The 14,139-nt window shown below is 31.7% G+C and overlaps 1 protein-coding gene across 1 annotated transcript in view; it reads left to right on the forward strand.

The window, feature by feature from the left end:
* The window catches only part of LOC145331275 (SET and MYND domain-containing protein DDB_G0273589-like), a 45,843-nt gene that overhangs the window by 12,403 nt on the left and 19,301 nt on the right, over nucleotides 1-14,139 (forward strand). Inside the window, exons 4-15 of the mRNA XM_080175895.1 lie at nucleotides 3,252-3,273; nucleotides 5,203-5,328; nucleotides 6,973-7,116; nucleotides 8,445-8,479; nucleotides 8,990-9,111; nucleotides 9,502-9,593; nucleotides 9,818-9,877; nucleotides 10,054-10,144; nucleotides 11,405-11,465; nucleotides 11,807-11,879; nucleotides 13,114-13,152; nucleotides 13,748-13,856. Of these exons, the coding sequence (XP_080032021.1) occupies nucleotides 3,252-3,273; nucleotides 5,203-5,328; nucleotides 6,973-7,116; nucleotides 8,445-8,479; nucleotides 8,990-9,111; nucleotides 9,502-9,593; nucleotides 9,818-9,877; nucleotides 10,054-10,144; nucleotides 11,405-11,465; nucleotides 11,807-11,879; nucleotides 13,114-13,152; nucleotides 13,748-13,856 (974 nt within the window). The remainder of the gene's footprint in view (nucleotides 1-3,251; nucleotides 3,274-5,202; nucleotides 5,329-6,972; nucleotides 7,117-8,444; nucleotides 8,480-8,989; nucleotides 9,112-9,501; nucleotides 9,594-9,817; nucleotides 9,878-10,053; nucleotides 10,145-11,404; nucleotides 11,466-11,806; nucleotides 11,880-13,113; nucleotides 13,153-13,747; nucleotides 13,857-14,139) is intronic.

The following is a 14,139-nucleotide window of genomic DNA, read 5'->3' on the forward strand; positions in this document are numbered from 1 at the left end:
TATAACTACATTTGTTCAATGTATTTCAATGAAAAAAAGTTTCATAATTTTCAAAGAAAAGAATCAAGTAAATTTTCTCATTCTTAACAGCAGAACTTTTCCACATTTAGGATTTATCCGTTCGTAATAGAAAGCTATGATCGTAAATTTGAATTCCTATTAAGAGATATAAAGATATAAGGCCGAAAAATGTATGTACATCCCCAATGATGATACACAAAATTACCCCTTCTGTTGATTACATTTAGAAGTAGAAACGTTTGGACACTCAGCTTAATTAACCAACCAGTCAAAATGCAAGAAAAGTCCTCAAAGTTGATAAACTAACGAATAAGAAAACGTTAAAATAAAACTTTAGGGACTAGTGTAATAAACAGCCCAATGTCATCTCCCTCCCTGAATCCTATTAATATTACAAATTGTAGATGATTTCTGGTACGATTCTTAGACTTAGATTTATCAAAGAGTGATCTGCTTTGTATAATACCCGTAGCATATTAACAACTAGGACGCAAAAAGTAAGTATGTCCATATTATAAATCTTCCCGGGACTTATGAGAATCTACCCTGTTAAGGAGAACCCAATAGGTTCAGCGGTTAGCGAGATCCTTCGGTATAGATACACAGACAAACAAACAGACAAACATCCTGTTACTTTAGTATAAGGATTTAGGATTTAAAACATTTCAAAACAAATGATTAGCTTCTACGTCTGTTTGTATGATTTGCTGAGCTTCGCTTATATAAACATTGTTTAACTTGTTTTGCAGTTGCTATATCATTCCTATTATAGCTAAGTGGGCTATGTCACCCCTTCCTGTTTGCCTTAATTATTGTATGTATAATAGTATTTTTCACGCGACTGACATTGCATTAGTAGCACATCTATGTACTATTCGACACGGTTCTAATTACGATTATACTACAGGTTGCGGGGCCGTATTCATTCTATAACTTTTTTTCGGAAATTTTTTTTTCGGTTTTTCGGAAATTTTAAGTCCCAAACATGAGAAATATTTTTTTTACTTTAATGGTTAAAAAAAAGTTTAGGGGTAGGATCACTATCTGTTAAAGGGAAATTGCTTTAGTTTTTATGCATTTCCTGTTAGAAATTCTCACATCAAAGCAATTAAAATTTATTATTAGATCAGGGGGGCAAGAAGTCAATGGCGCATTAATTAATCGATAAACCATGTTAATTTGAGGAAAGTTTACCTTTCTTAGATTGAATGATAATAATTTAACTTGAAAATGGTATAAACGTCATCCTGTTCTATAAAGTAGTAAGTTATTTTTTGTCCAACGAAATAGATCTTACTTACTGTTTTACCGGTTTGGTTCTTAATTTTGAGTTGGATTTATATGGTTTTAGGCTATTTGTTTTCAGATTTAAGTCTTGGGAAGCAATTGTTTAACCCCTCCTTTACTTGTAATACAAAGCCATTTGACGCAAGGGGCACAGCCACTAGTAAAATATAAAGTTACTAGTGTTTGCACCCTTAGCATCTAAGGACTTAATATCCGAAACGGAGCAAGGGGGCAGAAAAATAACCTGAACCCATCCGGGGACCCATAAAAAGCTTGCCTGAAATGGAGAACTCAATCTGTTTATTGGTTACATGATCTTAAGAAAAACTTTAAACTTTGCTACTTTATATTATTTAAACTATTGTTAAACCAGTGACGTAGTTACAGTTTAACCTAGTAATGACGTCATTATAATAGTAAATTATATCCTAGTTTTAGAGTAGCTCTGATAATTAACACAAGAACAATTATTAGCCAAGCTCTCAAAACAAATTGTATTTCTTTTATATTCCTTAAGTAATCTTTTAGAATTTATATTTATTTTGATAAAAAATACACACCTAAAATCCCAGAAAGTTTATCCTATTATTTAAAGTAGAAAGGTTATTTTGTCTGTGGCTTAGAATCGCAAAAACTGATAAACCGATTAAGATCTCCATTTCAAGGAAACTTCATATAGGGCGCAGGGGTGGTTAAGGCTATTTGTTTTAAGTTTTCAGACGTGGGATGGTTTTAGGCTATATTTCTGACCTTCCCTACCCTTTAAATAAAGACCCCTAGATGCTCAGGGACAAAGCTATTATGATACTATTATGAACATTGGGCAAGACAAACCTTAAATATAGAGTAGCTACGCGGGAAGGGAGGGGACATTGGGCTGTTTATTACATTAGTCCCAATAAGCGTTATTATAGCGTTTTTTTATATGTTGGCTAACAACATTGTTTTTTTAATTGAATTTTGATTTGTTGGTTCATAAGTTGATTTTCCAAACATTTCAATCACTATTTGTAATCTAAAGAAGGGGTAAATTTGTGTTTCGTCATTGGGGATGTACATCAATTTATTAGTCATTGTCTTATCCCTTTAAATCCCTGGTAGCTACACTACCAAAAGAATAAATGGGTTTTAAGTGTTCTTTTCATATGCTAAATTTTGTCTGCATACAGAAAGTGGTGGAATTTAAATGAAACAAGGATGACAAGATCCATAAAAGCAAAAGCTCTGAAATTGGAAGGAACTTAATATGTAGAACATTGATTTGTAAGTCTAAACAAAAGTGTACATATATTTTGTTGCAAAATGGCACAAATGCTAGATACACTAAAACGACATACTCTCATTTTTAGGATTTGATTATAGAGATGCATCGATTATAATATTGTGCCTTGTTGTCCTTGAATGGATTATTCCAAAATAGGATAATTGTATCATATAAAAAGTTGTTGTAAAAAAGTTAAAAAATCAGCATCTTTTAGATAATTCTTTAGAATAAATTAATGAAAATAAATAACTGTCACGGACGGATGGAACTTGAAAAGCTTTGCATTTAACAAGAACCAATAAATCCATCGCATGCGGAACCGAACAACATGTTAACAATAAACTAAATTACAGTAAAAGCCAACAAAAAGCTTGTTTATAATTTAGACGTATAGACAGACATAAATAAGGAAATGCCCTAGAAAAACATAAACCCAAAATTTAAAAAAGGCAGACAGACACACTGACAGACATTTATACAGACAGACAAATATGCAGACATGTAGACATACAGACAGAAGACAGACAACAGACATACGTCAACAGACAAATGTAAACGCTATGGTTAAATAGCAAAACCTCTATAACAAATAATCGAGAGAATAATCATAATACATTATTATAACAAATAAACAAAAGCATTTTAATAAAACTAGTTCAAAAATATCTTGTTTAATTAGAATATTTACAAGATGAATTAAGGTAAGTGTTATAGTACATAAATATTTTCTATATAAATCATATTTTTTTTATAAATAGCCTCGTAATTTGTTTTTAAACTTTCAATTGTTTTTAGAAACAATTTGTATATAATCGATTCAGAAGTAAAGTCTAGTATAAATGATAAAAATTCAAATAACTAAAAATTATTTTTTGGGGGGTAAAAAGTTTCTTTTTATGCGTTTAACAGTAATATTTAAAGGGAGAGAAAGATTTATAAAGATCTTTACAGATTTACCGATTTTTTTAATTTCACTTTGCTAACCTAATATATAAAGTAATAATTTTTGCCTTAATCTATGATTTCAACTACCAAACCGATTGAATTCTTCATTTTAAGAAAAATGTACATAGATCCAAGGAAGGTTTTAGGCTATTTTTCGAACCCCTTTCCACTCCTTCAAAACAGAGACCTTAATTGATAAGGGCACAGCCTCTAGTGGTGGTATATTGATCTAAGAATATGCTAAAAACTGACACAATCTATGACACGATCCCGTAAAAGCAAGTTTGTAGTTCATATTCTTTTTGGTATCATGTCATTTGCCAGCTGTTTATATGCTACTAGCGGCTACGCCCCTAGAGGCCTCTAGTGGCACTTTAAATGTTTTTGTTTGTTAAAGTTAATTTTTTATGTACGATACCACCTTATTTGACGTTGAAGTCTCCCAGATTTTAAGAAAATTTTCAATTTTTTTGTCATTTCTTTTGGGAGGGTGGTAGTACCCTCCCCCAAAATAGTTTTAAACCTTCCCGGGACTTATGAGAAGCTACCCTGTTAAGGAGAACCCGATCGGTTCAGCGGTTAGCGAGACCCTTCGGTACAGACACACAGACACACAGACAGACACACAGATACACACACAGACACATAGACAAACAAACATCCTGTTACTTTAGTATAAGGATAGTTATTATTTTTTTTATGATTATGATATCAAACGCTTTACTAAATTCAAACTGCTACTTGCTAAACAAGAGCATATTATATATTTAAACTCAATGTAAAAGTATCAAAGTTTTTTAATGTTAATAGTTAAAACATAATATAGTTTTAATTGTTTATAAGCATTTTACTTCGCCTTTTAATTATTTTTTTTAAAAGTAAATTTAATGTATATAAATATCATTATTAATCTGTGTGAAACCTTTGCAGTTGCTACAATAATTAATGTTTTCCCTTTGAATTTGTGTATTTTAAAAATTTAAAAATCTAGAATTTAATATCTAGATTTAAAATCTCTATTCTTATGGCAAAGGTGACTAGGTTAACACTGAAATTAAAACATATTTTCTATGTTTAAAAAATACAAAAAGGTAAAATTTTAGGCGTTATCCTCTTTGGAATTTTTTCATCAAATTTGATTTTTTACAAATTCTCCCACCTTCCAACCGTCCTTTATTTTTCAAATTTTTAGGTTAGGTTAGGTTATATATTAAGGGGGCCACGCACAAGCGGCTAGGCTGGCTAGGGAGCTGCAGCTATGCAGACCAAAGGGCTGAGCGCTGCATCTGCTGGATTATAACTGATTCTGATTAATACTGAAAAATTATGTATCGCATCGTACTATAATCAATTTTCAATGGATAAAAAATCATAAATTAGGTAGGACCTTCGGCCTCTCAGCAATCAAAACTGGAATTATTCTTGTAATTTTTCTATTTTTTTATCCGCGGAAAGATGGCTATAATATGATGCGATTTAAAAGATTATAACCAGTTAAGCCCCAAGGGGTCGCAAGCCAGGGCTAACAAAACTGGTATTAATTTTAATTTTTTTATTTTGAAGTTCGTGAAAAATTGTCTGTAATACAATGCTATATATGCTATGTATGGTTGAGAACCAGTTCCAATCCAGCGGATGTTAATCGGTTTTGAAGCCATACTATAAAAAATATTAATTTCAATTAGTGAGCCCAGCTGTCCATGGCTAGAGCTGCCAGTACTGAGTTCACCCCACCAAGAATTTCCCACATTTTCTGATGCTGTAGAAATAACCTGGGGAGAGGAGAGAGGCAGATATGCCAAAGCTGCTAGGTAAGTTGTTTCAAAAGCGAAGCTGCTTTAATTTTAGGCATGTCCATATTTACATCTTTAATCTGAAACTCACATGAATAATATGATTTTGATTCCTTTAGCTAAAACAATTGAATTACCAGTTAAAATCTTCTCTTTATAAGTCACTTCAGACAAAAATACAAACAGACTAATAAATCAAAAAAAACTTTTTCATTCTTTTGATGTAGTATTATGATAATTTTAACGGCCTTAGTGACTTAAGACGAAAAATATAAGCATTTAAAATTTCAATAGAAATCAATATGTTTAAAAATTCCTGGTAAATAAAATTATAAAAATAAATTTCCTCCAATTTTGCATTATGTAACTTTTCTTTTGTTTTAAATGAAAGGGTTTTAAAGCAAATCATTTATTTAAGCATTTTCTTTCTTTAGTTTCAGAACAAAAAGTTTAAAAAGTAATTTAAATCTGACATCCCCAATGATGATAAACAAAATTACCCCTTCCGTATACTATAAATCGTGGTTGAAACGTTTGGACACTCAACTTAATGAACCAACCAATCAAAATTCAAAAAGTCCCCAAAGTTTTTTAGGCTAACTCTATAGAACTTTCGCTATACCCGCATTTCTTACAATTATCCTTGTCTGTTTAAACATTTTTCTTGCTACCCATGATCAAAAAGTATTTTCTGTGAAATATTGGAAATGTGTCTGAGAAATTTTGGGTTCTGTACTTTTAACACGCCTGCGGCCTCAGCTTAAAAGGTTGTATGCAGCTTATACCAACAATGAAATGAATCACGAAACCTATACGTGTTTTCAGTTGTCGTTGAGGGGCAACGCATCGTAAAATTAACGACCTCTTCATTTGCCCCCCAAATAATATTTTACTTTTATTTCGTTTGTTGGTTATACTTTATTCCTGGATTATATGCCGTCGTAACATGGGTCTCGGGTTCGATTCCAGACAAAGCGCATAATACTAAAGACTTTAAAAGGTGGCTATGTCTCAGGAATCTAAAGGTATAAGACAATGGCCGATAAATTGATGTATATCCCCAGTGATGATTCTCAAAATTACCCCTTCTGTAGATGAAAAAAATAGTGGTTGAAGCGTGTGAACACTCATCCTAATGAACCAACTAAATGAATCAAAATTCACGAATGTTCCAAAGTCGTTAAGCAAAGAACAAATAAGAAAATGTATGATAAAACTTTGGGGACTGGTGTAATAAACAGGCTATTGTCCCTTCTCTCTCTCTCTCTCTCTCTGGCTTAAATGGTAGAATGCCTTCGCAACATGGGTGTGGAGTTCAATTCCAGACAAAGCGCATATAATACTAGAGACTTTAAAATATTGCTTTGTCTGGTCATATCCATTAATGAAAAAATTAGGGGAAGAAAGCTATGGTCCATAAACAGGTCTTCTCATTTGATTCATAGTTATTGCTTGTGACGCAATTCTTGTAATGTAAAAGGCAGTCTGTTCAACAAGATAAAATATTGTTAGTTTGTCGCTTTTTTCTGTACTACTTGAGTACTTATGGACATTATGATTCTTGTTTTTTAATGATTTATTTATTTAGATAGCACGTCGCTTTTTAGTGCGCTACTTATTGGTCATTTGATTCTTAATTTTTAATGATTTTAATAATTTCAGGGATATAGCATGCGGAGAAATACTTGGTGTAGAGGCAGCAGTCACATCAGCTCTGTATGATGAGATGAAACCCTCTCATTGTGATGTCTGCTTCAAGTTTATCCCCTACCAACAATTACCCTGTGATAACTGCTCCCGTAGTAGGTAATATTGTTTATTATAAGCGAAATTATTTTCTGTAACATATATCAATTCAAGGATGTTTTAATCATATAATTTAAGATAATTCTTCACATAAACTTATAAGTGTATTGGGTGCTCTGTATTCAGAGAGATAGGGAAGAGCAGAAAAATAGTCTAAAACCATCTCTAAATAAAAAAATTGCCTACAAACAACACCCCGGGATCTATATAATAAGTTTATAGTATAGATGTACTAGAGGTGGCGTTCTAAAATTATACCGCTATAGGCTAGATTGAATATTAATCTTTTTCTTCCATTTTCATATCCCTGAATATTCGTTTTTGCATCATTTTTTAAAGATTAAATGTCCCTCTTTCTCACTTCCCTCTCCTTTCTTTTTTTAAATTTCATTATTTTTATTTAAAACCGTATTTATAATTTTGTCTCTCTTTCTTTAAAATATTTTAGGATCCTAGTATTTTTTTGTTTCAAATTATCGTCCTGAAAGGGTTAAAATGTTTATTTAAATGTAAAATTTTAGTTTAATATCTGACCACATTATGCACGTATCACCAGTATCAAATTATTTTAAAACTAAGTTTTCTTTGATTTACTATTTTAGAAATTTAAATTTTCTATTTTATGAATAGAAATTTAATACTTTAATATAATTCAAATAGCAACATGAAATAAAAGAAATGAATTTATTCTTCATAGAGTAAAATAATGGGTCTTATCGTTCTGGTCAATGAGAATTTATTATGGATTATTGGACCACTATGAGTATTAAACACTCTACCATTGGAAGACTCGAGCTCATATATAGACGTTTATTTCCTATATAGATCTGTCATGGATCTTGATGCAATTGCAATAAAGCAAGCCGTTTTATAAAAAATCTGTCGAAAATAATTCATAAGGTAAAAAACAGAAAAAGTAATCGCTCATATGGTATAGAATAACCAGGCAATTATCTGGATCCCCCTGGAAGGGACCTTTTTCGTCTGCTAGCTAATTGTTTTCTGCTACTTGGCTGTGTTCATATTCCCGATGATATTGGTTGATTTTCAAAGACTCAATTGAAAGCCGGCACAGGGTCCTTTAACCCCCTTTCTCCTCTAGTTTTTTACTCTAATATCTACATGAAGCTTCCCTAAAATGAAAAACTCAATATGTTCAGTGGTTTCTAAAATCTTAAGCAACAGACATAAAGCCTTACTACTTTATATGTTAGGATAGTTTGATAAATGAAAGTAGAAAAATCTCCTTGAACAAAAAACACATTTTGAATACTTAACTTACTTTTATTAGATAATGAAATAAATAACCTATATAATTTTTTTGTTAGATTTTGCTCAGAAAGCTGTAAGAAAAGTGCTATGGGTAAGAAGTTTTCTAATAAGAAAAATAATAATTTGTTGTTATGAAATAACCTTTGTTGATCCAAATATATCTGTTTATTATAGTTTAGAAATAAAGAAAATGGGCTTCACAAAGACTTTTTGTCAGAATCATTGTCCCTCCTGGCTTTATACTTTCAAAATTTTGAACATCATCGTAATTAAGCTTTCATAGGTTTTAATTTTAAAGAGACGACGAACAAGAAACAACTTCTAATATGACGATTTAATACCAAAAGTTTCTTATATTAGATCTGTTAATTATCTCCAGGGCTCGGCAGCCGTGCCTCAGCCGCGCAAAAGCCTCAAAGTTAAACCCACATGTGTCTAAAATGTAAAACTCTAAATGGATGGATTGTCCGTTTAGGAAAAGGTTTAGCCATCCAGCTGAATTTTAAAGTTACAAGATGACGATTTCACTGAGGCTTTCATGCGGCTGAAACGCGGCTACCGAGCCCTGGAAATCTCTATGAAAAATTTAAATTTTGTTCAGATGGTTATCATGGATTTGAATGTGGACGAGAGGATGTGTATGAACTAGTTCTTGGTAAGATGTTCCAGGAAGGAAAGGAAGGTGCTGCCTCCAGCAAAAGATTCCATCAGCTTAGTCTTAAGGTAGTTCCCAGGGCTATAGTATGCAGCCTATCAGTGCTGCAAAAAAATATATAAAGACGGATTTCTATATTTTGAACAGGTTTATTTGTACATCCACCTGATTTCAAATATATAAAACTTTTGTTCCATTTCTGAAGCATGGATACCGATCTCTGATTTTTTTCTAGATTGATTTTATCAAATTATTTTAATTTTCAACAAATTTCTATCATTGAAAAAATAAAAGTTTAACAATGTAAACGTTGGTATGTAGGAATAAAAATAATTACTTGTTTTTGAATAAAAATAACATATGACATTAAAGGAAATTTGGAACATAACAGTATTAAAGACATGCATTAAAAAGAAAATAGCCATACTCTATAGCTAAGTGAGATTATAAATATTTAGACAGTATCTCAAAAGCCAATAGCTTGGTTCAAAAAGAATAAGAAAATATTGGAATCCAGATTAAAAATGAAACACAGCAAATCGGGAGTCAGGTAAGAATTATTATTGACAAAGTTAACCCTGATCCAAATTTTCTGATCTCATTACGGGATAAGACAATAAATGTATAGACGTATAGAACAAACAACTACCTGGCCCAAGTGGTAGGGTCCTTTATATAATTTTAGTTGGTTGGAATGTACCCAACGTTTTTTTTTTGTAAAACTTCCACATCAATTTGTTGACACTAAAGCTTTGGGTACTTATTATTATTTAGGAGTGTCTATGAAGACCTTTTGCTGTTAGAAAGTCACCAGGATATAACCTCTGAAAACAGGTTTTTAGATAATAAGTATTTTAACTATAATTCATTAAAAAAAGTTAGAATCTTAGAATAGATTTGCTATAAATAACAAGTTTAAAGATTTTTACTAAATTAATTAAATTTTATAAAAATATATTTCAGCATATCCTGGATTGTTGGAAGGCAACATTTAAAGGTTTTTCTTATAGTAATTTTAGGAATTTCTACTTCTTGTTGAGCGCTCTGTTTCATCTGAGAACTCTTCAGATCTCTGGATATTTTGGAATTAAAAAGACTAAGGTATTGTTTTTTTTGGCGAGAGAGAGGAAAAAGGGGGGCTGTTTATTACACTAGTCCCTAAAGTTTATAATAAAGTTTTCTTATTCGTTGGCTTAATAACTTTGGGGACTTTTGATTTGTTGATCATAAGTTGAGTGTTCAAACGCTTCAACCATAAATTTTAATTTACAGAATGGGTAATTTTATGTTTTATCATTAAGGATGTACATCAATTTATCGGCCAATGTCTTACCCCTTTAGTTCCCTGTGTTCTTAGCCATATTGAAAAATCATCCAACGTATTACAGACACTTTTCCAAGAAAATAAAAATCATTAAATTAATACAAGTTTTAGTTTTTAATTCTTAATTCTTCATAATCTTAAATCTTAAATGATATTTTTAATGATTTCTAAAACTGATTACAATTCAATATTGAAATTATTATATAATAGTTTATTTTTTAATTAATTTTATAAAATGGAAAATTTTACTCCTCTCTTAAATTTTGTATTTTTGCTTTTAACTGAATTTACTTTTCTTAAAAGGTTTAATGAAAAATATTTATAGCTGGCATGACATAGAAAAACTTTTTATTCTAATGACATTATTAAAGGCGTTGCTACAAAAGACCAACTCTACAAAAGATTAACGCCTACAAAAGACCAACTAGTCGGTTCTACAAAAGACCAACGCCTACAAAGGACCAACACTACAAAAGATCAACGCCTACAAAAGACCAACGCCTACAAAAGACCAACGCCTACAAAACACCAACAAATATATATTGTTATATAAACATCAAATAAAGGTCATGGCCGCAGCGCTCGGCCCCCTACCCTATAACCTAACCTAACATAAAAATTGTAAAAATAATAAAAAAAAAATTGTAAAAATCTACCAACCACTTTTTGTAAAATCCACGAAATTCTAAACCACCTATGTATAAACAGTTGAGGATATTTTTCTTAAATAAATGTCCTGGGGCTAACATAGGTTAGGTTATAGGCTAGGTGGCCTAGCGCCCGCGGCTAGGCAGGTCAGATACACCATTTGCAGCTATAGACCTTCCAGCTCTACGATTTTTTGTAGGCGTTGGTCTTTTGTAGGCGCTGGTCTTTTGTAGTGTTGGTCTATTGTAGGCGTTGGTCTTTTGTAGAAAATATTAAATACCTGTCGACTATTTGGCATTAAGTATGGTTGCAATGCAGAAATTACATAATATACAGACAAACACACAACCTATTATTTAATGATAACATAATTAGATCTCTACTTTTAGATTACAGAATCTTTAACAGAAGACGAACTCTTTATTGGAAAATTGCTTTTCAGCTTTTTAGGTAAATAAATTAAATTACTTGTTTCTTAATTGGATATCGGCTAATACGACGTCGTTTTTTTGTTGGGGTGGGGGGGGGGGGGTGAGTTTATTCGCCACATTAATACTTGAAATTTAAATTAAAAGTCAATGGTTAACTAGTTTCTGTTGATCAATTAGCAAAAATGATACAAAAATAGCCATTGATGACACATTATCTACTACATGTCATTTTAGGAGCAAATAGTTAATTACCAATAGCATTAATAACTACTACAAGAATCCTATAACCCTATTCTCTTAATGCTTCCATGACTATAGTATTTTTGTCTCATATACTATCTACAAATTTTGTATTTTCAGTTCGAGCTCAATTCAACACCCATGGTATTATTGAAGGCATAGAAGATCCTGCTGCAGACTTTGATCAAAATGGGTGAATATTTAGTGGCGTAGGTACTTTATAACTAGGGTATGTTATTGTTCGTACGTCCGTCCGTGTACGACTTGATTAAAATGATAACGTACTCTACTTGAAAGGTTTCATGAGTTTTTAAGCTATTTTTGTGTGTAGTTCATACTATGGTTTCTAAAATATTTTCTTAATTTCACCAATAATTTGCTGTTATTTTTTATTCAATCTACTGTTGACTTAAGATACTGCGCTACTTTATTTGTAAACTAGTGGCTTCGCCCCTAGCCTCTAGGGGCTTTGCCCCAAGGGGTATAATTACATCTTCTATTACTTACCCAGCAGAACGGATCACAAATTTTCGCACCTACCCAGCAGGAAAATATTTTGCGATTAGATTCGCAAAATTCGTAAATTTCGTAAATTTCGTAAATTTCGTAAAATTCGTAAAATTCGTAAAATTCGTAAAATTCGTAAAATTCGTAAAATTCGTAAAATTCATAAAATTCGTAAAATTTGTATAAAAAAAAAAAAAAAAAAAAAAATGGGGGGGGATTTTATGTTTTTTGGGGGGTTGGGGGTGTCCTACCCCCCAAGAAGATAGCTTAAAACCACCGCAGGACCAATAGGTATATACCCTGAAGAGTAGAGCCCATTCGGTTCAGCGGTTACCGAGATCTTAAGCTTCAGACGGACAGACGGACAGACATCGTTCTACTTTGTATTATACTAGCGGCTGTGTACCTAATATCTAGGTATATTTGAAGGGATATGAAAGGGGAGAAAAATAGCTTAAACCAACACAACGAATTTTTTATACAAATGAAATAGCTTAAAACCATTCCAGGACCTATAAGAAGCTTCAATCTAAATCAAAACCGTATCGGTTTAGCAGTTCGCGAGACCCTTCAGGACAGACAAAAAACGCTTACTACTTTATATAATAGGATGTAAAAAGGACTATATTTTATCTTTATTAGGTTCATACAAAGCAGTCAGTTAGGGGACATTGGACTGGAATTAATTGTTTCCTACAAATTAAATATTACGTCGTGTTCTTTTAATCGTTGGCGCATGAATTTATGAAAAATTTTTGAAATCTTGATTGATTAGTTTAAACTAGCACTATAATAATTCTACATAAAGGTAATTTTATCTATCATCATTATAATTCCTCTATTGTCTTATCCCTTTAGTTTCATAAAAAACCTCTCCGCCGCTGATTTTTATATTTTTTAATATCAAATACACTCTTTAGGAACTTGAAAGATGAGAAGCCGTATGAAAATAAAGTTAGGTAAGTTTAAAATTAGAATTTAGTTGATTGGTTGGTAAACCTGTTTTTACTATAGAACTTTTAGAAAAAGATTGTGAAATCATATGTTTTTTTATTAAAAATAATTAATCTGGATTAAGACTGGTTCTTAGCAGCTGAAATAATCATGTAAAGCATCGTATTAGAGACAATATTCCCCCTGAAACCTAACAAAACTGGTTTTAATCTGATAATTTAAAATTTTAATATCCTTGGAAAGTTGACTTTAATACAATTCGATAAATAACTATTAATTATTTAATCAAAAAAAGCTGTTTAATAATATTTATATTTTCTTTTAATGGATAGAGATTAATATCTTTATCTTTGATAAATTATCACTAATTCTGATCAACCCTAATGAAAGAGAGGGCTGTGTGTATGATAGTTATTTACCGCATCGTTTTATAGTCAGCTTTCCATGGATATCAAAGTGAAAATTTCTAAGATTAGGATTTTTATTTTAATATTCGTGGAAAATTGTATGTAATACGATGCTATATGACTGAGAACCGATTCTAATCCAGCAGATATTAATCTGTTTCATTCAAAGCTATACTGGAAATTATATTTTCAGATGTATTGGAAATGGTGTATTCCCAGCCCTTGCTATGCTGAACCACAGCTGCTGTAATAATGTGTACAAAGTCAATATTGGCAATACTGTTGTTATCTTTGCCTCTAAGGTAGGGCTGGGCTGCTAGCTGTCGTCAATACAGCTGTCGTCAATACTGTTGTTATCTTTGCTTCTAAGGTAGGGCTGGACTGCTAGCTGTGGTCGATTGATCATCATATTTTCGCCTACTCTAATAATTTTTTTCTTCTAGCTGACTAATACAACGATACCTCTTATCCACCCCTTTTGCTCCATCCCTTCTTCTACTGGAGCAAAGAACTGACCAGTAAATGAGAACTAATTTTCCCTTGGACTATATTATATCCATTCTGGACTCATAATAGGGATAATAA

This window comes from Acartia tonsa, chromosome 11 (genome assembly GCF_053477335.1).
Source record: "Acartia tonsa isolate MP-2025a chromosome 11, ASM5347733v1, whole genome shotgun sequence".
In the NCBI taxonomy this organism is placed as follows: domain Eukaryota; kingdom Metazoa; phylum Arthropoda; class Copepoda; order Calanoida; family Acartiidae; genus Acartia; species Acartia tonsa.